Raw genomic sequence first — 27,959 nt, 5'->3', positions numbered from 1 at the left:
ACAAGGGACACTTAAGAAATCATCCAGAAACTATTTTCAATTCTTTTTTTAACTATTTTAGGAAACATTGACCATGACCTTTGGTCGATTTCCTCCAAATTAATAGTCTTTCTTATATCTATCAACAGTATACATTTTATTTAAATTAATCAATTGACTATCTGGAAACCATGGTACTAAAAAGAAAATCATATTTTAGAAGCAGTGACATTAACCTTTGACCTATCAGCTCCAACATTGACAGTTATCTCCCCCTCCCTAATACCTTCTATCTTTCATGCAACCAGAAAAAACTGACTATTTCATCATTCTCTTTTTGACTGGATTTTATTCTTCACATCTAGATGTCTTTTTCACAAAGTTGTGTACCAACATTACATTTACTAAACATTAAAATGACGTTTTAACATTTACCAACATATTTCATACAATTATTTTGATAAAATTCTCTATTGTTCACATCTTCTAATTCTCTATCATCAAGTTTCATAACATTGCACTTTATAACAACCACACTTACAACTGTATGTTTATCTCATTGTAAACAAAATCATTGAATGGTTTACATCTTAGTCCACCCCATAACTAGTATTATATTTATATACACATTTTTTTTCTTTAACATCATACAAAAACCCAATTTGTGAAATCTTTTCTAAATAATGCAATATTTATTTATCTCAAATAGTGTACAGCTTGGTGAATTCACTGTTAAACTTTCAAGTATCATTCTTTTGAATGATTTTAACAGCTTAAAATCAGTACACAACTTCACATCAAACAACTTTAATATTAACCTAAAACTATACCTTTATCATGTTAATCTTGGATCTTTTAATCATAATAATGAGGAACAACAATTGCTTAGACTTTCAACCATGAAACTTAACTTAGTAATCCCTTGAAATTCGTTTTAATAGTAAGAATTTAAATAGTTGACAGGCTGATATAATTAAAGATGTGTTGACAGATAGACCGATGAAAACTGTATGCAACATGATTTTTATGGCAGTACATACACAAAAAGTATTAAACCCCCATCAAACAAACAAAAAATACAAAAAATAAGTTTAGGGTGAGGTGGATATTGTCATAACCTCACAATCTGAGTCATCGTCTGATATCGTATCATGAATAGTCGACATAGTATTGTCCAAATGAAAATCATTACTAGTTCTTGATTTCATTGGTGTACTTTGAAACAACTCTCTTCTTCTGTTTCCATTTGAATTGCTGTTCAACTCATGTTCAATATATCTATCTTGATCATTTCTTCTGTGGTCTTTATCTAAATATCTTCTTGTTGGTTTGCTAAAGTGTGTATTTAATGATTGTTTTTTCTGCTCAGTTGATATGAATACTTCATTTTGAGTAACATTTGATGTTGCCAGAAATGTTTTTTTACTTTTTTCACTAGAAACATATCTACTTGTCAAATTTGTTTTTGACTGTCTATCAAACATGCATTGAACTTCTGGGACAGTTTTAGTTCTTCTAAAATCAGAAGAAGGCTTTTTAAAAGTTTCCTCTTTTTTGGTTGTAATCTTGAATAAGTCTTCCATCTGTGTTGATTGTTGATCAGAAGGTTTAAATTTTGTGAAACGTTTACGACCCCCTGGTGATGGGGTCCTAAGAAGCAGACGAGAGAACATTGTAGATGGAGATTGTTGATTTGAATTGAAAGAGTATGGGTGATTTTTCCTGGGAGTATGTTGATCTCTAGAGAAAGGTGGCTCAATGTTTTGATATCTCTTTATCTGATGTTCATTTGTTTCCATAGAGACTTCTTGTTCACCATTCTCAATCATATGCAGACTTCGTTTTGCTTTCATCTTTGTCCTGCTGATGGCCTGTAACCTTTGCTCTAGCGGTGACATTAACAAACCAGACCGCTCTGAATATCTAGAATTTTGAAGTAACTTAGCTGGAACTGATTTACTTGTATCTTGAATATTTAAAGTATGCTGTTGATTCTTATGTAAGTCAGGCGAGCAGAAAGATGTATCAACATATGATTCTATACTTGATAAATCTCTTGCACTTCTATATGGAGATGCATTTCTATTAAGCTGTGGATTTTCATGTTTGTTTATTGTAATGTTATCATCCTGATATGATCCAATGCTATGATCAAAAGTGGATTTTGTTGTGTTTGTATTTGGCTGAGACCAATCCCAATGTCTGGATCCAGACTGATGTGGTTGTTTGTGATTAGATTCCTTTGACTGGTTTCTACTGCACATAGACAGATATGTAAGAGTTTCTTGAACTGGTTTTACTTTAGGATCAACTGGTTTATCAAACTTTCTATGAAATGATTTTGGAGATAAAAGTTTTACTACATCTTCTTCCGGATGAAAAAGTAGTTCTATAAGATTGGTTGTATCTTCTTTAGGAACAAACTTCCTTCTTGCTCTCTTGTGCAAGTTTTGTAACCTTACAGGAGAAGCCCATTTTTCACTAGCAGCAATTTGGAAGGTAGCAGGTATGTGGAAGTTTGCTGGATTCTTTTGGTCATGATAACAGTGTTCTCCATGTCTGATAATATTAACATCTGGAATGTCCTTCCTGTTTACACTTGCCTTTAACATACTTTCTGGAACAATGTTGTGTTTGTGGAGTTTTGATGACGATTTTGATGGCATATCTGAAGAATTGTTTTGGTTAAAATTTCTTTTTGCTATAGAAGGTTTCATACCATATTCCTTGGTGCAATTTGATTCAACATAGGAAGTGGGTATTAAGCTCAGTTCTTTAAAATTTGAAGACTTCTTATGAACTTTCTCTTCATTGAATTTAATAGCCGGAGTACTGAACGCAACATTACTTCTTTCCTTAGAAAATCTACTGGTTTCAACTAGTGTAGATGTTTTTGTGTTTATATCGTCATTTTCCAGAAAAAAGTCTACATTCTCCCATTCTTTCATTTTTCTTTGTGTAGGAGACAGAACTGTTGTTGGTTTCTTCCATTCATGAGTAAATCTTTTAACTGGTTGGAGATTATTCTTAGTTTTATCTTCAGTTTGTTTGTTACTCTCAGTCATGATTATCTTTGCTGCAATACCTACTTTGTTTGCTTTCATCTTTTTATATAATCTATCTGGAGAAGCAAATCGTGTTATAACAGGTGCCCTTGAAAATATTCTTTCACATCCATTTACTTGGGAATTTGAAGGTTGTAATTTGTTCAACTCTGACAAACTGTCTCTGTCTTCTGTTAAAGTATTGTCTGAAGAAAGCCTTTGTTTATTCTTCATATTCCTTTTTTCCTTTTCTCTTGATCTTTTTTCTTGGTTAGATACTTCTGAGGCCAATGTTAGTGGAACAATTCTTTTTGTTGATTTTACAATATCATTTCTTGAACTCATTTGAAGATCAGATGATTTATTGTTAATAGTTTGTGATTGTTTTGTATGCAGCATTGTGTTTGTAGAATGATCTTGAATACCAGTTCTGATTTTATGATTCACATTTAGTTTGTGAGTCTTATTTTGCTCTGAATGAAAGTTGTACATTACTTTGTTGTTTTCTGGGACAATATAAGTTTGGTTAGGATTTTGAAATCCTTGACCGCTTGTGAAATTAATTTGACTATTAACTTGGTTCTTTCCAGTCACTTTATTAATATCTTCCAGCCATTTCTCAATTCTTTCATTTTGATGATACTCCATTGTACCATTTTTCATGTCCTTTGGTGTTCTATAATTGAAATTTGCCTTTAACATTTCATCTCTGTTGCCATATTCTTGAGTTGTAGATCTTTGAGCCTCAACATTTGACTTGGTTGTGTTAATTGATTTGCCAGTTTTTACAGTATCACAGTCCTTTGATTTGTTAATTTTATTGTTTGAATGGGTCATTTCTCTGGGTCTGGCTGCTGATGTATAACCAGATTTATCTATATTCTTACATGGAAAAAATCCATCGACTTCATCATAAATTGCACATCTATCTTTTTTAGGACCACTAAACTGTTAATAAAAATACAAATCAATAACCATTATTATTATCATAAAACATGAAAATCTTATTTAAATTTGAAAATGATTTTGCTTTCATTGAACTAAGCATTTTACTGTGCAACAAATAGCTCAAATACTTTTTCTTCTCTTTGCTTTTGTGATATCCATCTGGGCTCTCGGTCAGAAAACTTTACTCAGTACTCCGAGTACAAAATAAGTGCTCGAAACACAAAATCCAGTATTTTGATTGGTTGATTCTTGAGTCTGAGTACAAAAATCGTGCTCGAAAGTTTTATGACTGCAAGGTCAGGTTTTGAGATAATATTGTCATTCTTAATACGCTATGCTGTGTTTACTGAAAGATTTCAATTCTGTGTGAGATCTGAGCACTGAGGAATAGTGTCTTTAAACTAGTTTAGCACCACATTCTATATGCACCTGTCCAAAGTAAGGAGCCTGTATTTGAGTGGTTGTCAGTTTTTGTTTTTTCTCATATAATTCGTTTATTTATTTATTGTTTTGCATATTTGTTCCCATGTTGTTCTGTTACAGCTACTGTCCCAGGTTAGGGAAGGTTTGGTGCCAACAATCTAGTTTAACCCCACCACATTTTGTATGTGCTTGTCTCAAGTTTGGAGCCTGTTATTCAGTGATTGTCTTTTGTTGCTGTGTAACATGTTTGTTTGTACATAAATAGGGCCGTTAGTTTTCTCATTTCAATTGTTTTAAATTGTCATTTCAGGGCCTATTATAGCTGACTATGTAGAATGGGCTTTGCTCATTGTAAATTGCCATATGGTGATCTAAGATTGTTAATTTCTGTGTCATTTGGTCTCTTGTGGAGAGTTGTCCCGTTGCTTATCATATTAAGTAATGATCTTTTTTTATTAACATTTAGTAGCATTGCTGACACTCTGGATAAAGCTCCTGTCCAAACTTCATCAATTTGATATTAAATTTTAGGTTTGACAAAGTAATTGATGCTTACAATGAACTCAAATGCCATTCAGCGACTTATTGCTGATGCCACTAACAAAGTTATATTTTGCTTTTACCTATAATTTGCTGCAGGCTTAACAAAATATGTAATTCAAGACAGTATGTAAAACCTAGGTTATCCAGTTCTATCCTAGACAGTATGTAAAACCTAGGTTATCCAGTTCTATCCTAGACAGTATGTAAAACCTAGGTTATCCAGTTCTATCCTAGACAAAATATTGCAGACTCAACAAAAACAATAATAAAATACTTACTGGAATAGAATTCTTATTCAAAGCATTAACATTCTCCTCTGTAGATGACAGAGAGCTGGTATCTTGGTCCATGATGTCAATGAGATGGGGACCTTTGTCGTCTGTCTGACTATCTTCATCATCTCCATCTTCCGACCCATCCTCCATATCACCTGCACTGTCGGAGGAGTAAGAACTGAGGGTCTCAGCATCACTAGGTTCATCATTCTGTTCACTGATAATCTCATAGTAACTAGCTAATATAAATAAAAAAAAATTATCACCATTTCCAAGGAATTGAATTAGGAAATTGAACATTTTAAAATTTTACTATTGCATAAAATTTCAATTCAGGTGCATAATTTTATAGGTTTCTAATCTGCTAATTTGTTAACAATAAATTTGCTTAAAAACAACTTTTGTAAAATTAAAATAAAAAGGTTGACTATCTTACAATGGTAGCTAAACAACTTCTTTTAATTCAATTAATAAATATCTTGTCACATCTTATCTTATTATATATTTTACATGAGGAGTAGGGGCAATATTTATTGGCCCAAATATTACTTAAAAACTAAAAAGATATGATAAATATTCTTAAATTACTGAAGGTACAAGGTATTCAGAAAATAAAAACAAATTTCACATTGAACATGTTACCATGGCAACAATTCATGACTAAATTTGCATATTTTGTAAAATTTCTTGATTTTCTTGTTTTTTTAAGTCAAATTTTCAGTATTTTTTAGATTGGAAAAGTATGTGCGCACTTAAGAAACAACTTTATATTTGGTGAGATTATGTCAATAGTTAAAGATTCTGTTAAATTATTTTGTTGTTTTTTGGCTGCCTAAGATGTTTCCACAATGTAAATGAAGATGGAAAACTGCATAAATTCTGTATTTTTCATCATTTTTGTAAAAACAGTCATTTGACAGTACATATCATGACGTAATTGTGACGTCAACAGATAAAAATCTTTATCTATTTCATTTATATTTCTTGACCCTATGCATTTCTAAACATTATGTGCCAATTTGAAATAGTTATCAAACATTTTATTTCATGAGCGACAACCAGGCCTTAATGTCCATACTCCTTTAACTACAAACTTCTTTAACATTTTCAAGAGGTTATTGATGTCTAGATAACTTTAAACATATACTATTTAAGTTTTAACTGCAAAAAGAAATAAATGTTTGAGAAGTTGACTCTTGATACTGCCAATTGATAACAAAAAAGATTATGGCAAAGTTTCATAAAATTCCATGTAGGGTTGACAAAAGTCTTTGATGTTTGAAGAACTTTGACCTTAGAGTGTATCACAATGTCAAATGCCCCCCAAACAAAGAAGTTTATTTATCAATAAAACATAGAAAATCTCTGATTTTGTTGAAGTATTCTTAAAATAATTTAAAGGAAATCTAAAATTTGATTTCTTTCCCAAAGGATATTTATGAAAACAAATCTTAAATGTGTATTCAACCAACCCAAAATTTTGGAATCAATTTTGTTTCAACTGACATTGGATTTTTTAAGATATCAACCACAGTGTAGATACTATTCTGTACGCTATCCGGAAGTCGCGATTTTCGAAGCGAGAACTTTTTGGATCACATTTTAAATTTGATAGGTATACTGAATTAAACGGTAAGTTGATCATCTGTACATTGCTTAATGATTAATTCAGCCGACATCGATATTCTCAAATGGTTTAGAATTAAATTCCACACATTCAATATTCGTGTCTTTGCCTTAATCAAGGGATTTTCAAGTGCATCACTAAGAAAAATCAGTCGGCGAACCTAAAAACAATCTTTTTGCCCTCTTAGTGTACAAATTAACGTAAAAACCAGACTTACTTAACTCAATGAAGTATATTTCAAGTGGTGGTAAAAGTTTCAACCAGATCTTTGAAGCCAGAAATAAGAAAATTACACTTGTTTGAATTTCTCACTGTACGATCAGTCTCGCTTGTTTATTTTAAAACTGTATGATCAGTCTTTATGTCACTGTATTCTAGTGGTGATTTCAAAGTTATTTACGATACATTAGAAGGTGGCATTTTTCTAAATAACGCAAATACATTTCAATACATTCACATCCTGAAAACTTATGAAACATGTTTTAGCTTGATAGGGTGTACTCGACTTACTACATTAAGTATAAGGATGTTTAAATGTTGCTAAAATAAGAGGAAGGTTTGATGTATACTAGTATATAAGTTTCAGAAATGTCCTCCGTTATACTTAAAATTGTACAAACACACAGATTTAGTTGTTACATAAAAATGCATGTATTTACACACATTCGAGGCCGTACTGTAGCCTATAATTGATCACAGTTCCTTAACTTTGTTTAAGATGTAGAGCTATATAAAAAAGATGTGGTATGATTGCCAATGAGACAACTATCCACAAAAGACCAAAATGACACAGACATTAACAACTATAGGTCATCGTATGGCCTTCAACAATGAGCAAAGCCCATACCGCATAGTGAGCTATAAAAGGACCCGATAAGACAATGTAAAACAATTCAAACGAGAAAACTGTCTTTTTGACACTCAATTGTACACCACTTTGTCAAGTAGGGGGTTATAGTGATAAAGAAGTCCGTCTTTCCGTTCGTCCGTTGGACCGGTACAATATGTTTCGCCGGTTTTGTAAGCGCATCTCCTCATAAACCACTTAATATACATTGGGGGTTCCGGCCATTTTTAAATGGAGAGGGGTCCAATCCAGGAGAAAAGGGGATTCCAAATATATGTTCCCATACAAATGAATTGATAGTTAAAAAAGGGTTTCAAACTGCCGGATCCTCTTTTTTTGAATCCGTCACTGATATAACTATTAATTAATCTTATTCGGATTCCTTATCATTAATGATAATGATTGTATTGTGTACCGTCTATTTTGAATTTTAGTAAAAATCTTTTATGAGGTTACTTTATATAAGATACAGACTTGAACATTACATTATATGGGGCACCCATCAGGTATTTCCAACACCTCCTAAACCAATCATTAAAGTTTTCTGAAATTGCTCCATTTTTACTCGATTAATGCATTATGGACCTTCTATTTCTGTAAACTTACCAAAATTATATCACATGAATTATCCCCCTACGCAAAGCTGTCTTTATCCATTTTTTGTTATTTTAAAAGACAAGCTTGATTTATGTTAATATCATCAATTGGTCAACGGCGGACGGTGTAAATAATCTTTAAAAATGTAATAGCTAAACAGATAACTGTAACGATACACTATTACAAAGTCCACAAGCGAATCATGTATTACTTTTTAGGCATTTGATTTTAAATAAGACTGATGGAACAAAAATACAATTATTTTGCCGTCTAAAAAATTCATCAGAAATATATTTGTATTGTCTGATGAAAGTAATTACATGTTATAGTTCCCTGGATAGTTCATAATATCACATATACACGTATATACCTTCAAATTGCTGTTGTTTTTTCTTCAAAATCACGACTGGTCATACAGTCAAAAAATCTGAAATCGCTTCTAGAATACAGTCAGTTCTAGACTGATCGTACAGTAATTTATTTTGGGATCCTCAAGGAAAACATATCTTTTTATGGGAAATACGAATATTCTACTTAAATACGAAAAGAATATTGAAACAGTATATATTTAACTGTAAACTGATGCAAATATTTGCAATAAAAGATTATTTGCTTTGCACTACGAGAGCAAAATTGTCCATCGATTTCACTTTTTTCTACCAAGTTGATGTGATGCACACATATATTTTATATTCTAATGCATGTTTTTGTTACAGTTACTCATATTTATGATGCTATATATACCTTGAAGATGTTCAAAGCACTTTGTAGATATAGGAGTAAACAAATGATGAGAAAAGTTACCGTAGGCAAAACCGTCCTGTTAGCCAGTTGGAAATCATCGCTTCGAAAATCGCGACTTCCGTATAGCGTACAGAATAGTATCTACACTGTGTCAACTATTGTCAAATTTTATTAGACTAACTTTTCAGTGCTAGGAATTCTGAATCTTCTTCATTCACAGGTTCAGCTTTATAAGATTGTGAAATTGTTTCTTTTGTGAATGTTTCTTCAACATCAGAATAATATCTATCAGACAGACTCCAATTGTTTATAGTCTGCAATGACAAATTTGTATTATATATTAAGATATGTTACATTGCGGGAAGCCACTTTGTGACAACATCTGATGACTTGTTTTTACAAATAAATTCAATAAACAACTGCCTGTTATATTTTCTATTTTCACAAAACTTATACTAGTATTACATGCATTTCTCGTTGGCAATTATAATACATCTCATATGTATATTTCATTCACACTTTTTCAGGTACAAATAAACAGCTTGACAATGATGAGTTGTGATGTGTGAGCACGTTTTTTTGATCTGTCAGACACCCTTTTTCTGTTTTCCCATACTTTAAACCATGAGTCAGTATCATAATGGGATCTGTCAGACACCCTTTTTCTGTTTTCCTATACTTTAAACCATGAGTCGGGTATCATAATGGGATTTGTCAGACACCCTTTTTCTGTTTTCCCATACTTTAAACCTCGAGTCGGGTATCATAATGGGATCTGTCAGACACCCTTAATCTGTTTTCCCATACTTTAAACCATGAGTCGGGTATCATAATGGGATCTGTCAGACACCCTTTTTCTGTTTTCCCATACTTTAAACCTTGAGTCGGGTATCATAATGGGATCTGTCAGACACCCTTTTTCTGTTTTCCCATACTTAAAACCATGAGTCAGTATCATAATTCAAAGCACAACAACATGGGCATCATTCAATATTACTTTTCAAAAAAAGAAATTTTAACGGATTTCATAAAGGTGAAGTATTTTTAAACATGTTAAAGAGTATGAACTTCAAATCATCATCATGACCATCCACATCAAAACTACCATGAGGGTAGTAATGCCCTTTACCGTCAGGTGTCAAACAGCCACTTCCGGCTACCATTAGCGTCAAATAGGTTAAAATTTTACCGTGATTTGTCAGAGGTCTCAAACAATTATCGTTACCATCATTTTTGGTAAAAATCAGATGATTTTTTTATCGTCTTAAAGAAAAATATATGTTTTGTGGTCATGCACCAAAGGTACAACCTCCCATTACCCCCTCTATCATCATCACACTTAAGAATGTTTGTGTGCTTTAAAGAGTTTTGGAAAAAAAATCTTTTCAAATATTATTGACATCTTTCAAGCAATTGACATTCTTGAATAAATACTAGATATTTCAGGAGTTTCTAGAACAACTTGTTCATTTTTTCTAATACTGTGCCATCAAAGATGTAAAAAATGTCAAACTTACAGACTTAAGTGTATCTCTCTAAAGGTTGGTCAGACCTTTAAATCAAAAGTTGCACCAAAAACTATCTTACAGAAATAATAACAAACCAAAATGCACTGTTCCTATTATAATGGTACTGTAAATTCAGAAATTATTGAGATGGTTTTTATTAATGCAAACAATGCAACTGGGTGACTATTGGAATAGTAAGAACTGACATATCTGTTACATTCATTGTATATCTGTTACATTCATTGCATATCTGCATTCAGATTTTCCTGATATCACAACAATAATGTCCATTCTTGAAAAATTACAATTAAGAAATGACGGTAATATTTTTTCTGTCTATGAAGAAATAACATAAAATATTTGGTGCACACTGAATAACGCGCGTAGCGGGTTATTTAACAGTGTGCACCACATTTTTTATGTTATTTGGAATAGACAGAAAAAATATTACAGTCATTTCTTATAATTTAATTCTAAATTCCATTTTAACCCGTAGAAAACCATGAAAAAACGTTGATGACGTCACGGTCATATGACTAAATTATGTCTATGGGCTCATAACAAAATAACGTCAGCCAATCAGAAGACGTGTTACATCCAAAATTAAATTATTAATAAATGCATGCAATAATTTCTGAATTTACAGTATATAGATTTCTGTTTATGAAACTTGCCGTTTCTTGTAAACTTGAATCAACATCAGTTATCATGGAATACACAGATTCATCTTTGGCAGTACAACTTCCATTAGCTCCAGATTCTGATAGTTCTATAAAAAATACATTTTAGATAAAGGTATTAATTAAATGTATTGAATCATGAACAAGTTACAACCATTGTGTTCCTCCATATATAAACTTTTTAAAAGGACACCTTTACAGAACTGTTGAAACTGTCTCATTTTTAACTTCCCATGTGAAAATATAGCATGCTATGAATAAAGTTGAAGTTCAGTTGTTGTTCAATATTATCATGTATACTGCTGATTCATAATTTGTATAGAATTGGTTTTAGAGGACAGCAGTCTGTCAATGTCATGATGACAGAGTACAAATAAATAAAACAGATCACAATGTACTTCTAGCTAATGTATTTCTACCTAAGTCAGCTTATTTAGTTTATACTTAAATTTTCACCTTTCTTCTTTGTAGTGAACAGTTTAGAATGACCAAATGGTTTTGACTTCAGCTTTTTAACAACACCTGTAATAAAAGAACTAACAAAATCATACAGCATTTATTTACTATTAAATATAAAATTATAACAGGGCTTTTTCCAAATTTGTTACTGTTTTAAAAAGGCATAGACTCTCAGATGTTCACAGTAAATGCATTATGGTATGTAGAAAATTGTACCTGTCTGACATATTCCAGCAGTTTATGAATAAAACACTTTTCTATCATATATATTATAGGATTAAACACCATTTTAAAGGAATTTATTGGTGTGTAAACTCTACCAATTCACTAACAAACAAACAAAAGTCCTATGTTTGTGAGTGACTTGGTCCAGTTTATACACCAATAAATTCTTTTAAGAAGGCATTTAATTCTTACAATAATTCTTTAAATTGGAGATAAGGAATTTATTTTTCAACACTCTTCATGCTCTTCACCTCTTTCACACATAAATTGTAAATTTATATCATTGAATTGGCCTGGTGCATGAATATATTTATTGGTTAACGCAAAAGTATGATACTTTTGTACTCCATGAAATTTGCTATCAGTTAAAAAATACGCTGCAAAAACTCGTAATATCATTCAAATGTTTTGTGTTTATCATTTAATTTAACAATTAACATGAAGTAAAAATAAATATTTTTAACGTCAAGCCTTATTGTGTTATTATCGTCGCCATGTTGTTTACATTGGTTACAAAAAAAAGTTCAGTCAACGTCATCTATTGAAAAATAAACAACGTCCATAACAACATCCGGAAGTCAGATATGGATTGGCTCTTTATGTTAAACAGCACAGCAAAAGGGTACTTTTAACATTAGCACAATATTTATCAGCCATCACATTAATCATGTTTCAACAATTTTTTCTAGAAGTAAATCAAAATAAGTAATATCACAAACTTTACAGCCTTATATGGTGTCAGAAAGTATAGCAACTGATAGAGGACAAATAACATGCATTTGTTCATTTTTTATGATGTTCATGTAATTTGAAATAAGAATATTATCTACTTACTTTCATCCCTAAAACTACTGCTGGTTAAAGTTGTTAAATCTATTTCAGCATCATCTGGAAAGTGTCTGTCATACTGAAAAATTAAACATACTGGTATTTATAAAAAGTTGCAAACATCCTCATTATTATCAAAACAGCTCTTCTCCTTTATTATTGAGGGTGGTGAAGATGGGGCTTGCACGAAAAAAAAAAGTGAAATAAGACATAATTTCACGTTGAATGTGAAATAATTTCTGTCATAAACGTTGCACGAAAAACAAATACTTTGATGTGAACCTTTTGTGACTGAGTCACTGTCTTCTTGTATACATCAAGTCTCTGTTTTACTTGATAATGATAATGATGTTCCCCATTAATTTAGTATACACATTTATGATATAATTGGTTAATGGCTTTCAAAAAAGTATTTCTTGGCCACCCCTGCCAAATGTTAAATTTTATTTGAAAAATACTGAGCGCGTAAAATAAGCATTTGAAAATCACAATGCACGTAAAATTAAATAAGCAGAACAGGTTAAGCAAGGCACCTGTCTTGCACGACTGAATGTGAAATAAAAAACGGTGATAACGTTGCACAAAAATTACCCTTTATCACACTCTACTATGCATATTTTGTAAGAATCCGAGTCTGTTCGCACCCATTCACATTGCACCCAAATTCCGTTCGCACCCTACATGTTAGCGCCCAAATTTTATTTAAACTATCATATACTATGAAATACAAATCGTCAATCATTGGTAAATTGTATCTTCATATCTTTTTTTTTGTAAAAAAATTAATAATGATCGAGTCAAAATTTTTATTGGTTTTGTGTATTGCTATATATGTTTTAGTCTGTTTAGCCATCATATATATCATACTGGTCCAAACACACATGAGATAAAAGCAGACAAGCTGTTGAAAACAATTATCTTTTATGTTTTTTATTTAAAATCTTCAATGTTTTAGTCATACCCAGCTAAATATATGCAGTTACATGTATATTATATACATCAAAGCAAGTTAAAAGACTTAAAACAACAATCATGATTTTTAAACACTAAAAAATAACACCAAATTAGCCGTTAAGGCCATAACTAGGGTTCGAATTCACGTGAGGCAGGGGTTTGGGGCCGCCGATTGAGGCCCCTTTGAGAGGGGGTTGGGGGGTGCAAGTATGATTTATTTTCTCACTGTAAAATGGCCAAAAATGACGCGTTTTCCTTCGATTTCCTTACTTTAAAAAATATCAGTATTACTTGAACCTGGAAGCAAATTTTATGCAAAAACAAGCTGAGATTGCTGTTTGGGGTGAGCCAAAGCTCCGTCTTGAAGGCTGTACTTTGACCTATAATTATTAACATTAAATATTTTGTGACCGCGGATTTTTTTTCTCAATAAAATCAGTGGCTAAAAATGACCCATTCTCCCTTCGATTTCCTTACTTTAAAACTTATCAGTAATCATGGTAATGCTTGATCCTGGAAGCAATTTTTATAAAAACAATTATTATCTGTATTTAAAGATATTTTTGTTAGAAATCAAACTGGTAAGTTAAAAAAAAACATATAAAGCAAGATAATAGAACAAAAGCTATTTTTTTAATCGAGGACCTTGAATTTCACTGAACATTATTGAAAGCTGAACAGACATGTATATAACTGCAACCAGGAATTTTCTCTACTAGTATATACTTAGTACAGAAAGTCCCTGCTACAACAAATGGGAGTGTTTAACTACTAAGACATTGACCATAATGTTTTCGTACGATTGGGAGATGTACTATCTGACTAGACACGTTAAAAAAATGATCCAACAACTGATTCAGCCGGTAATGAATTTCCGATATCATAAAAGATTCACAATACAAAGGGATCTTCCTCTGCTTAATTGAGCCCCTAAATAAATGTGAATAGTTTTATTGTTATTCAAAATTGTTGAGAGCAAAGTTTGATATGTGTTCTCATACCTCATAGGAAAGAAATACTAAATAACAGATGGACGGCCACAAGAAAAAAATAAAAGAAAACAAATACTGAAACGGTTCACTATCTATCAAAAATCCAGAAAATGACAGATATATCATGTATCATAACACTGTTAAAACTGTAAACTTGTGTTGTTTATAATATAAATTCAAGTTTTTCGTATAGATATTGTCAATACATGTATTTCATTTTATTACTTCAAAAAAAAAAATTGATGTAGAAAATTCAGGAGAAGGAGTGCCTCCCCTGCCTCAAAGGTAGTTACGGCCCTGATTAGGCTGTGTATAAATAACAATTAGCAGTAATCATACATAATTAACATTTAATAAAAAATCATCAAATTAATAAAAAAAAATTATTTGATAATTCCTCAAATTTTTTTCAGGAAAATAAAATTATTTGGTTTAATATTTCAACTAAATTTTAATACAAATTGGGCGCGAACGTGTACAGTGCGAACAAACTTCAGGGGCGAACATGTGAGGTGCGAAAGTATATTGGGTGCGAACGGACCTGATACTGTTTTGTAAACTGTCACACATCATGCACATCAAATTTCAGGTTGCAGTCTTTTTGTATATGACGCATTCCTCATTCCCATTTTCAATTTTATAACCATTGATAACAAAATTATATAAACATCCAGTCAAGTTTTTATTTTTGTAGGTGAATGATTTGTATAATCAATGCTCTTGTTACTGTTAGTAAGACTTTTTTTTTGCTTCTTCTTTGTATAAGCTTCCTATAGACAGGAACACCTCTAACAATATTAGAGTATATATTCTCAGATCTGCAGTGACATCACAACATGTAACTGACCAATCAATGATTAGCATTTATGTTATGTAAACAATGTTGATAGGTGATGCAGATAAGATTCCTCTAGATTTCCCATAGACTTATTGCAAATTAATTTAATTGATATATATCATAACCAGTTGAATATAGTAATTTTACTCTTTTAATACTGTTAAAGACACTATATACTATCTCCAATTTGATTTTTAACATACTATAACCTCTGGTTAAAAAATAATCGGCAATATAAATAATCAGTTATCCCCTTCAAATAGATGAAAAATCTAGAGGATTCCGGATTTCATCACCTCCTGACAAGTGTAAATGCCAGGATGTCCGGATCTGAGAATATGAGGGTAATTTTGTGGATAATTTTTTATGTTTTTTTTTATAACTGTGTACAGCACATTTATGTGTATGGTTGTTAATATATGCATGTTTTGTTTATTTTAGTTGTTGTTGTGACTTTTAAAGTTATATATACAGATATTACTTTTTAACTTGTTTATTATTATGTGCTTATCTTATTTACATGTGACGATGGTGTGTGTATCTTATTCATGTCAATGTCAATAAAATTACATAAATAATAAATGTTTACATAGGTGTAATTTACATAGGGAGTTTATGATGTTAAAAGAAAAGCAGCTTGGGATAACTTGTCATATGAATCTGACAACTTGTTAAAATAACAAATAATAGTCAATTCTTAAAATCTAAAACATATCTTTCATTTCATCTAGTAATGATATCCTACTTTGCTCAGTAGGATAAAAAATTCATATTAAAATCATATATTGAATTTAAAATAGTTATTTTATGCCATATTTTAAGATATTTGTACAATAGATTACACTGTAAAACAAATCCTATTCAGTTGACCATATTAAATAAAAAAATAAAATAGGATATTAAAATGGATAAAAAAATAAAATTGACTAAAAGAAAAAATTATAAAGTTAAGACTTTATCTGATTCACTTGTTGTTTTGCTTTTACACCTTTCAAGACGATTTTGACTATAGTGTCTCTGCAATGCATGAGTAAAAGTTGTAGTGCAAGATACTTTATAAATGGTTATGCAAATATGTTGAACAACCTTTCGAATTATTGCATCTATGTTGGACCTGTAACGTCGAAGATTATCCTTTTCTTCGAAAATAAACCTTTTCAAATCTTCCGCCATATTTGTTGTGGTTGTTAGCTCCCTTTGTAAAAGAGATAAAAACCCGTTAAACAAATCCGAACTCGAACCAACGATAATAGGTTAGAAGATTCACAAATAATAGTGTGGCCATAAAAAGCATGATTTTGTTGAGATATGAATACAAATAAATAATGTGTTACAGGAAATACTGATGAATTAATAATAGAAACGCTCAGCAACTTTTGCAAAAATATATTTTTCCTCACCATAAGTATAACAGTTGTTAAAATGAAAGTTCTTTCAATACAAATTATGTGAGACAGATGAATTCCTAACATCGATGATTACAACAAGAACAGCATAGTGATAGTAACTGTTTGATACAGTAAAGTGGTATTGTTGTATCATAATAAATGTGGATGTTACACTGTGATAACGGTCACAATTGCATAGATGGGGAAAGGTTGTAAGGGACGACCCTCAACATCTCCTATTGCATAATACTATAATAGACGTAACCGGTAAACAGCGATCCTCAACATATCATACTTAACCTATATCACAGAATTCTATAAGACTTAATCGGTAAACAAAGTTCCTCAACATATCATGATCTGTCATCCTTAACCCCTACCTCAGAATGGTATAATAGACGTAACAGGTAAACAACGACCCTGAACATATCATCCTTATCCCTACCACAGAATGCTGTAATAGACATAACCGGTAAACAACGAACCTCAACAATTCATTCTTTATCCCTGCAACAGAATGCTATAATAGACGTGACAGGTAAACAACGACCCTCAACATTATCATATCATCCTTAACCCTAGCACAGAATGCTATAATAGACGTAACCGGTAAATGACCACCTTTAACATATCAACCTTAACCCTAGCACAGAATGCTATAATAGACGTAACTGGTAAACCCTAGCACAGGATGCTAGTATAATAGATGTAATCGATTAACAACGACCCTCAACATATCGTCCTAACTCTACCACATAATGCTTTAATAGACATAACCGGTAAACCACGACCCTCAACGTATCATCCTTGATTTCTAACACAGATTGCTATAAGAGACGCAATCGGTAAACAACGACCCTCAACATACCATCCTTATCCCAAGCACAGGATGCTATAATAGACGTAACCGGTAAACAACGACCCTCAACATATCCTACTTAACCCTAACACAGGATGATATAATAGACGTAACCGGTAAACAACGACCCTCAACATATTATCCTTAACCCTAACACAGGATGCTATAATAGACGTAACAGGTAAACAACGACCCTCGACATATCATCCCTAACCCTAGCATAGAATGCTTAAATAGAAGTAACCGATAAACAACAATCCTCGCCATATCCTTATTCTCTACCACAGAATGCTGTAATTGACGTAACCTGTAAATAACGACCCTCAACATTTCATTATTAATCCCTACCACAGAAAGCTGAAATAGACGTAACCGGTAAACAACAAACCTCAACAATTCATTATTTATCCCTGCCACACAATGCTATAATAGACATAACAGGTAAACAACGAACCTCAACATTATCATATCATAGTTAACCCTAGCACAGGATGCTTTGATAGACGTAACCGGTAAACAACGACCTTATGATATCATCCTTAACCTTAGCACATAATGCTATAATAGACACAACAATTAAAAACAACGACCCTCAACATATAATCATTATCCCTAGCACAGAATGCTATAATAGACATAACAGGTAAACAACGACCCTCAACATTGTCATATCATCCTTAACCCTAGCACAGGATGCTTTAATAGACGTAACCAGTAAACATTGACATTTAACATATCATCCTTAACCCTAGCATAGAATGATATAACAGACGGTACCGGTAAACAAAGACCCTAAACATACAATCCATATCCCTAGCACAGGATGCTATAATATACGTAACCTGTAAACAACGACTCTCAACATATAATCCTTAACCCTAGCACAGGATGCTATAATAGACGTAATCGGTAAATAACGTCCCTCAACATATCATCCTAACTACCACAGAATGCTTAAATAGACATAACCGGTAAACAACGAACATCAACAATTCATTATTTTTCCCTGCAACAGAATGCTATAATAGACGTAACTGGTAAACAACTACCCTCAACATATCATCTTTATCCCTAGCACAGGATGCTATAATAGACTTAACCGATAAACAACGACCCTCAGCTTACCATCCTTAACCCTAGCTCGGGATTCTAAAAGAGACGTAATCGGTAAACAACGACCCTCAACATATCATCCTTAACCCTAGTAAAGGATGCTATAATAGACGTAATCGGTAAAAAACGTCCCTCAACATATCATCCTAACTCTACAACATAATGGTTAAATGGACACAACTGGTAAACAACGACCCTCAACGTATCATCATTGATTCCTAACACAGATTGCTATAATATACATAACCGGTAAACAACTACCCTCAACATATCACCCTTATCCTAGCACAGGATGCCATAAAAGGTGTAACCGGTAAACAACTACCCTCAACATATCATCCTTATCTCTTACACAGGATGCTATAATAGACATAACCGGTAAACAACGACCCTTAACGTATCATCGTTGATTCCTAACATAGGATGTTATAAAAGAGGGACGAAAGATACCAAAGGGACAGTCAAACTCATAAATCTAAAACAAACTGACAACGCCATGGCTAAAAATGAAAAAGACAAACAAACAACAGCACACACGACACAACATATAAAACTAAAGAATAAACAACACGAACCCCACCAAAAAACTAGGGGTGATCTCCGGAAGGGTAAGCAGATCCTGCTCCGCATGCGGCACCCGTCGTGTTGCTTATGTGATAACAAATCCGGTAAATAGTCTAGACGTAACCGGTAAACAACGACCCTCAGAATATCCTTAATCCCCACTACAGAATGCTATAATAGACGTAACCGGTAAACACTGATATAAAGGAAGAATTTTCTAGCCAAAAAAGGTCCATCAATCTGTTTTAAGTTATGATCAACCTGTCGATTAGATTCAGTTCATACATATCTATATCTTTTACTGCATGTCAAAAACAATTTTAAGGATCTTCGCATTATTAAAGCCCACTAAAAGGTTAGGTCAGGAAAACAATTATTACTATCCTATAATTTGAGATTGTTTTCATTTTAAAGGACCTTTTGATTAGGGGCACCCACCCTTGAGAAATACTATCTCCTATTTTTTGTTATACTATCCTTTATGCTAGTTAGGATATTTACACGTCATTAAAGAAAATCTGTTTCTATAATCCACTGGGATAGTCTCATAAAAATAATTCCACATCAACCTATTTTTATAAATGTATACTTCATTCAACATTTTTACTTATTAAACTGGTTCACCCATCACGCTCATTAGAATGTGTTACCTGATCTTTCGCAATCAGATTTAGTTTAATACATTAACAAAATCCTACTTTTTAAAAAAATAATCTGAACCTTTTCCAAGACTAGAAATGTACACTGAATTGTACTATTTGACACATAAACGATCAACTTTCATATATACACAATGATATATTGAAATTTGACCATGCTAATGGATTCTTTATCTTTAATAATTCGCATACGATTATTTGACGCGTTTAGTATTTCCTTCAAAAGTACAGAATGTATGCTAATACTTTAATTTGTAGTATTATTGAAGGATAGAAATAATTTTGATATTGTTCCATCTTTTGATTAAACAATAGATTTTGCAGATTTTGATGTTTTTATATTTAGCATATATGATTTATCTGCATTTACGATCCGATACCAGATCTTTTACGATCAGATTGCAATACTTGACTACTTATGCAAAAATCAGTCAAATCAAATACCAAATATCTCCTTACTTTCAAGATCAGCAATGCTATCATGTACATGTGCTAGAACCCAATTAATATTTAATCTGTGCCTGTCAAGTTTAACTGGCGACACTAAAATAGTTAACACCACTTTTCTTAGTAAAAAACGGTGACTGAAATACTGTAAGCATAAATACTAGTACATAAACTGAGAAGTTATAATTGTTAAAGAAAGGCGAAACATACTTAATGGATATTTGAACTCACGCTAGACCGAAAACAAACCGACAATTCAATGACAAAAACGATAAACGGCGAAAATACAAACAAAAGTAATCAAAACACAACATAGAAAACATAAGACTGAAGAACACGAACTCCATCGAACCCCATCAAAAAGCAAGGAATATCACAGATGCTACAGAAGGACAATGAGATCGTGCATCACATGTGGAACCGTCGAGTTCCTAATAAATATGTGTAAGAAGTACACAGTATACATCCGATGATAAAACTAATTCGGTAGGTCACATTGGAGGAAAGGATGACACAAATATACCATAACGGTTGACCAAATCATGCAGATCTCTATGAAATTTCCAAAGGAAAGACTTCAAGTTTTACCAATAGCTTCCAAGTAAGCCGACAACAACCCTATGTCAAGGAAATCATAATAGGAAAGTAATGAAAATAGCAATAACTCCCAAGTAAAACAACTGTATTTGCAGGATTCCCCCCGAAGAAAATGGTGAGTTAAACCAGGAAATGCAAGCCCTGAAATATCATATCAACTTAAAGACATGTAATCCATATGCAGACACCACTGCTATGTTCCGAATATAAATGAAAGTTCACAATTGGAAAGCTGAAATCATCTCGTTTGTCATAAAGTTCAATTCTCAATCGATCTTCACATTCTCATTTTCGGTATACATGTAAGTCAAGATACGAGACAGATTTAACTGTAACTTATCGATGGATAGACAGATGCGTTTAACATGCATTCACCAAACGTTTTATTGATTTTTGTGAGGATATCAATGGTTGTTATTTGGTTATCAAATAAAACATTCGTATTGCAATCTTTTGATAAATGTTTTTTTTTATTGACAGATATATACAAAAAACTAAGCTTGCCTCTCTCTTTTGACTTTGTATTTTTCTGTTTTATATAAGCCATTTTTGAAAATAATAGACTTATGAAAGAAATATTTTGCACTGGGTCTAAATTAGTCCAAGAGGAGCTGAAATAGCTCCGCACTCATTGACTGTGAACTTTACTTAACTAAATTAATGTTTTGGCTTCATCATTCATCTATAAATCTATGTAGAATATTTAATAAAGTATTTACATCTGTATTTGGTCTCATTTGCCAGAGCTCAGTCCCTGTGGAACGAAACGTTGTTCTTTCAATCAACACGAGAGAAAGGCGACGCCTAGCCGCATAACCCTCCTGTTACACATACATTGTTGAGGACCCTAACATTAAATAAAAGACAATTGTCTTGCGTTTACTAATAAAGTAATAAGATAATATAGTCTGATCACTTTAGTGAATAACTGTAATTTATTGTATCATAGAGACGTCGTACACATGATCAAATTAACATATTTTACCTAAAATAACATATGTGTTTACGCACGTTTTATGTTAAAATAAATATAGCCTGAAGTATAAACAGGCTTATCAAAAACGATAATTCAAAAGCTTTGTCATAAATCAGACTGTTGGTTTTCTCGTTTGGATTGTTTAATATTTTGTCATGTATTTTATAGATGACTATACAGTGTGCCTTTTGCTCATTGTTGAAGTCTACATAGTGACCTATAGTTGTCTATTATAACGTCAGTTAGATTCCGTGAACTTTTCTCTCATTGGCATTTATACCACATCTCCTTATTTTTAGTTATTTCAAATCTCCTACTTTTCATTTATCTAACAACTCCCAAAAAAGGGAGATACTATTGTAAAAGCTTTATGCACTTCATAATATTATTACTGGAAATTGCTCAGTGGCAACAATAGATTGGTCAAAAAGCTTGCTGAATAGGACTATTCAACTAAGAATCCTAAGTACTATTCAAGTGATTGGTATCAATACTTGAAGGTTTCTTCATCCTCCAAACAAATTAATAGAACTGCATCTCCCTTATATGCAGCAAGTCAGGTTTTGGAACATTTAGCTATTGCGTCTATTTAGTTTTCTATACATCAGATTTAAGCCTCGGTCACACCTTACCGGATATCTCGAACGGACGCCTAACGGATAACTTTTTTTCAATCCGTTCATGTCCGTTAGACGTCCGTTCTTATCCGTTAGACGTCCGTCCATATCCGTTGCATGTCCGTTAAGCGTACGTTTTATCCTTCGGCGCCCGTTCTGTCCGGTGGAAAATTTTGAGCATGTTCAAAACTTTGAACGGACGTCCAATGGATAAAATGTCCGTTGAACGTCCGTTAGGCGTCCGTTTTGTACGGTACTCGTCCGTTTCGTTTCCGTTTTGTAATCGTTACGTGTCCGTTATACATCCGTTGGAGGTCTGGAAGATAAATTCACCAACGGACTTCTACCGGACGTTTAACGGATAAAACGGATGTTGAACGGATGAGAAACGGACTTCTACCGGACGACACGTATAACGGATAAAACGGATGATGAACGGATCTGAAACGGATAAATGCAAATTGAAAATTTCGCGTTCATGAATTCTTATTATTCATAATCGATCTTAGAGTATAGGCACGTCTTCACAATCAAGCAGTTCTTATTCAGGCCAGACACTGCCCTTTGGCGGAATTTTGAAGAATAAACCAAAACCAGTTACACAGAAACATTTTGAATATATATGCGATTTACATTATTATTATTGTCGCCTTTGATTTTTCGGTATATATTGTTCATCCTTTTTATCCGGTACGCTTCCGTTAGGTGTCCGTTTTATGCGGTACTCGTCCGTTGGATGTACGTTCGACATCCGTTCTGTCCGGTACGTGTCCGTTTCTCGTACGTTGCATATCCGGTGTGTGTCCGTTATGCATCCGTTACACGTCCGTTTGATTCGGTCAGTACATCAACGGACTCCCAACGGATAACAATTTTGTCAACGGACAACTTTTATTTTCATCCGTTAGGCGTCCGTTCGTGCTATCCGGTAAGGTGTGACCGAGGCTTTAGGCGTCCGTTTGTGCTATCCGGTAAGGTGTGACCGAGGCTTTAAGGTTACCAGTAAAAAAAGCATTTGCCATTTTTATATTTTCTGCCATTTTTTATTCGAAACAATTCGTTACTACTGGGCACAACAACGTTTGCAAGCTCATATGTTACGAGAGGAGACTCAGTACACATTCATATGTTTTTGATATTATAAAAAGTAAAGCAACAAAAATACGTTACTCAAAGGAAAATTTAAAATGGAGAGTGCTTTGACGAATGAAAATTCAAACGCTCAATCACTTCAATGAATTTAATAAGCTATACATTTTTTGTAGTAATTACTGTCACGCATGCAGGTTTATATACACCGAGCATTACACAATTATAAACCTGAATGATAAAGCATATTAAGAAATACCATATATGCATACCTTCAATTGTAAATTTTAGATATCAAAACTTGACATTCATAGTGAATTATAGCTATGTGACATATTTGTTTACAAGGTTAAAGAAATAAGTGAATAAAAGAAATTAATGGCTTGGAAAGACAAATTAGGCATATAGTTTAATAAATTATAAGATAGTTATTATTCTATCGATAGGCAGATATATAATCAGCGAGATGGACAAGTTGATATTATGAACAGATTTAAAATCAAAGTATGAAAGTAGTGAAATTCCTTTTAATATCAATCCTTAAAATCGCCTTTCTTTAAGATGTTGATTGTTTTCTTTAAATACACAATGCAATAATAAGAATATACGGTTTAAAAATCTCCCCGAACAATGAAAAATAATCAGGTAATAAGTTGTTTATGATTGGTGTGAATCTGCCAAGCATGACACTGAAATCTTACCCACCGTATGTCATTTCTTACAAGTGTATATACGACACAATAAAACGAGGATAGTAATTCGTTTAAAAGAAATACTCAGGTCTACCGCACAACACCTGTTTAAATTCTTGCCATTTATTTGACTTTTATATAAATTCCACCTGTTTTGAAAATGGATATGAATTATAATTTAAACCAAAGTTTCAGCAGTTCTGGACATTTTAATGCTTTGACTCAACAACAGAATGCGACTGGTACGACTTTTACACCTGAACAATTACTAGCTTTTCAACAAATGCAATTAAACGCTCAAATCGGAAATTTAACACTAACAAATGGACTTCAGCCTGATTTATATCAGAGCCAGAATGTGACATCGCCAAATATTTTTCAATCAATGCCAAACTTTGTGCCAACATCTTCTGGACTTATGGCGGGAGTATTACCTATTTCACCGACATATCCGACGTCTTACATGCCATTCCCACAGTCGACAATGGACAGTTCAAACGCTGGAGTTTTCCAACAGTCAATGTTGTCAGGTCAGTCTTTTGATCCTTCTAGTAATGAATCGAAACAACAGCTTACTCTTATGTTACAACTTCAGAACAATATACCATCTGCTGTAGACTTGAGAAAAACTGTTCGAAGAGATATCGAGGGCTCTCAAAACTATGAAGAACCACAGTATTCTCCAAGAAGTCCTCAATTCGTATCAACACCAGTTAATTTATCATCTCCCAATACACCAAACACGACCACAAGACGACAGATAATGTTGTCTGAAACCAGCAGTACGACATCATCTGGACCTGCTTCGCCGTCGTCGAGTGGAATAGGAATGCAGAACTTATCGTTCTCAGATAACAGCCCAGGACCCAATTCTCCAAAATCGCCAATTCTTGTTCGACATTTTAGCGAACCACAAACTACAAATGTTCAAAAAGTTCCAACAAGGGCTTCATCGTTGAAAATCGAAACTAAATATCCTCAAGATAAGTGCTATCGTTGTATGAAAAAGGTATATCCGATGGAAAAGATAGGACCAGTTAAAGATGTTGTATACCATAAAGGGTGTTTTACGTGCAAAACATGTGGGACAAAACTAAATTTGAAGAATTTTTGTCATAATAAAATTTACGATTTGGATATACACGTATACTGCAAATCACACTGTGATCAGGGTTCTTCACAGCCAATTCATATGGATGCCAGTTCTGTTTTAATAAAAGGTGCACTATTGGCACCAAAATTAGACAAAGTTAATGAACAAATTCGTGGAAGTGAAGAAACGCACAAAGGGGGAAAATTGGATGCCAATTCAGTGAATATTCGGTCTGCACTATCGGCTTCGAAAAAGGACGATCAAAGCAAGAAGCACGATACCGGTAGTCGATACCATCTAGACATGCAGTCTTTAGAAATCGCCCATGCAAGAAATGTACCTGCAACCGACCTCCAAACAGGTAACAAAATCAAACAGCAAGCCTGGAAACGCAACGAACGGAAATCTGAATCGGTTCCACCAACGGATGTGGTTAGATACAGTGACACAGTACCAGAATATGATATGGAAAGTTTAAAACGATTTCAGGTAGAAAACAATCCAGATTATGATAGATTATAACGAAACTATTAAAATAAACATCAAACATTTCTGCAGAATCAAAATATTACCGAAAACGGGTGCATTTAATCCGCATTATAAGTGCTTATATATGTGTGCGATAAAATAACTATTTTCCAGTGTCATATAATATGTATCGAAATATAAAATATTTAAATTTATGCTACTATAAGGTTTATTTTATACTGACACATTTATATTTACAAACTGGCGACCTCCATCATTCTATACATGATGAAACATACAATTGATTACACCATGTTTTATCTGTTACATCGTGACCGGTTGACATCATAATTATATCAGATGCAAGTTTCTTTAACTGTTTGTAAATCGTATGGTATACATTACAACTACATATTCATAAATATGCGTCGTGTTTTATAGTACTTTATTGTCCTTAGCTACGGATCTTCATCACTTGTCGAAAACCTGCCAATAGCATTCCTCCTTATTATTTGAGGTCTTAATCCCTTTACTACATGTAAGGTCAGTCAATTTCATATAGGACAAATATTTAAATATTTTATTTATGTTCTATTTAAATATTTGATATACATAGGATTGTTTTACCAACAATATTATTGTTGTATTGGTTAAAAAGAAATACAATTTTGAAAGCATGTGTTGAGAAACGGCGACGCGTGACTAATGATACAAAAAGACGTAGTTCTGAGAAATTTAAAGATATAGTTCGATTTCAACAAAAATTACTGAATTTGTACTATTTTTGATTTGCTTAATATCATCAGAAGTAAATTACTAGGGCTTTTGATATCATTCATTAAATTTTACATATAATGTGGTACAATGCCAGTCAGAACATAGTCTCTGTCGAAAGAAACGAGATAATACCATGACCAAACTGACCAAAAAGTAAAAAAAAAAGACGAACAACAGTACACAAGCAAAACTTGAAATCAACCAACACGAACCCAACGAAAAATTGATTGTTAACTCGTTTGCCCAGGAAAGGTGAATTGGTCCATTCCTTTTTCTATAATAGATCTTAAGCCACTTATAACTTGTTTCATTTGACATCATACCACATCTTCTTATTGATGATCTTCTTATTTGATATTTACCGCAGAATTTGTTGCTTAGGGTTTTTTTTGCTTGTGGAAAACTGTCTTCATATCCCATTTATTTTTCTCTGGTGGAGAGTTCTTTTTTCTCACTGGCGCTTTTTTAAGATTACGTTTTTTTTGAGAAATCAGCACAATTTGTTACATCAAAACAGAAAACAAAAAAAACGAAAACGAAGTTGCAGACGTCAAAACTCCTTTGCGACATGTATGCTTCCTATCATGAGGACACCAATATCTCAAAAGAACGTTAAACAAAAAGGATACAAGCAGTTAGTATTTATAACCGCAGTTAAATTGCCACTGAGCCAGGAAATATCTTGAAAGTAATGAAAATCTACTATTGAAAAGTAGGTTTCCAAAATTTTATGTACATATATATAATTACATTACATTACATATATATATAGTTTTATAAAAATCCGTATTTTTGATTTGCTTAAAGCAATTCTAGTACCAAATTGTATTTCTCAATCAAATTCAGCATTCATGACAACACATGCTTCTCGTGAAAACTTCACAACAATGCATAGGATATCAAACGAAAATGAGCTAAATCTCATAAATTCATGGTTGCAGCCAAATAAATGTTTCAATGAGAATTGAGAGTTTCTTTCTGTAATTTCATAGGGTTGTTAAGGAGGTGATCTTGTGCACATTTTTAGCGGAGGCGCTGCATACAAAATATGCCTTGGTCAAAGCTTCCACATCTAAATAAAATTACAAAAAAGAAGCATTTAAATCTAA

General features: G+C 32.8%; 2 protein-coding genes across 2 annotated transcripts; one reads left to right on the top strand and one right to left on the bottom strand.

Annotated features, from left to right (window-relative positions):
- Nucleotides 1-308: 308 nt before the first annotated feature.
- Nucleotides 309-16,696, bottom strand: LOC143051689 (uncharacterized). Its single transcript, XM_076224603.1, has 7 exons — nt 16,598-16,696; nt 12,734-12,806; nt 11,672-11,737; nt 11,210-11,304; nt 9,209-9,341; nt 5,216-5,451; nt 309-3,971 (listed from the first exon to the last, which is right to left on the bottom strand). The coding sequence occupies exons 1-7, from the start codon at nt 16,682-16,684 to the stop codon at nt 1,071-1,073; spliced, it is 3,591 nt and encodes a 1,196-aa protein (XP_076080718.1). The 5' UTR covers nt 16,685-16,696; the 3' UTR covers nt 309-1,070.
- Nucleotides 16,697-24,531: 7,835 nt separating this feature from the next.
- LOC143051679 (uncharacterized) lies at nt 24,532-26,288 on the top strand. Its single transcript, XM_076224592.1, has one exon. It carries the CDS (start codon nt 24,673-24,675, stop codon nt 26,125-26,127), a length of 1,455 nt encoding a protein of 484 aa, XP_076080707.1. The 5' UTR covers nt 24,532-24,672; the 3' UTR covers nt 26,128-26,288.
- Nucleotides 26,289-27,959: the final 1,671 nt, after the last annotated feature.

The sequence above is a fragment of the Mytilus galloprovincialis genome, chromosome 1 (assembly GCF_965363235.1).
Source record: "Mytilus galloprovincialis chromosome 1, xbMytGall1.hap1.1, whole genome shotgun sequence".
NCBI lineage: Eukaryota > Metazoa > Mollusca > Bivalvia > Mytilida > Mytilidae > Mytilus > Mytilus galloprovincialis.
Note: the sequence above shows the minus strand (reverse complement) of the source record. Positions and strands in the feature narration are given on the sequence as shown.

What these genes read in the sequence shown, in the direction of transcription:
- LOC143051689 (XM_076224603.1), bottom strand. Translation starts at nt 16,684, where the DNA reads ATGGCGGAAGATTTGAAAAGGTTTATTTTCGAAGAAAAGGATAATCTT. An exon ending in TAGATGCAATAATTCGAAAG is followed by an intron (nt 12,807 to 16,597) that starts GTTGTTCAACAT and finishes TTAATTTTTCAG; the next exon opens with TATGACAGACACTTTCCAGA. An exon ending in AGAATTCCTAGCACTGAAAA is followed by an intron (nt 5,452 to 9,208) that starts GTTAGTCTAATA and finishes TATTTATATTAG; the next exon opens with CTAGTTACTATGAGATTATC.
- LOC143051679 (XM_076224592.1), top strand. Translation starts at nt 24,673, where the DNA reads ATGGATATGAATTATAATTTAAACCAAAGTTTCAGCAGTTCTGGACAT.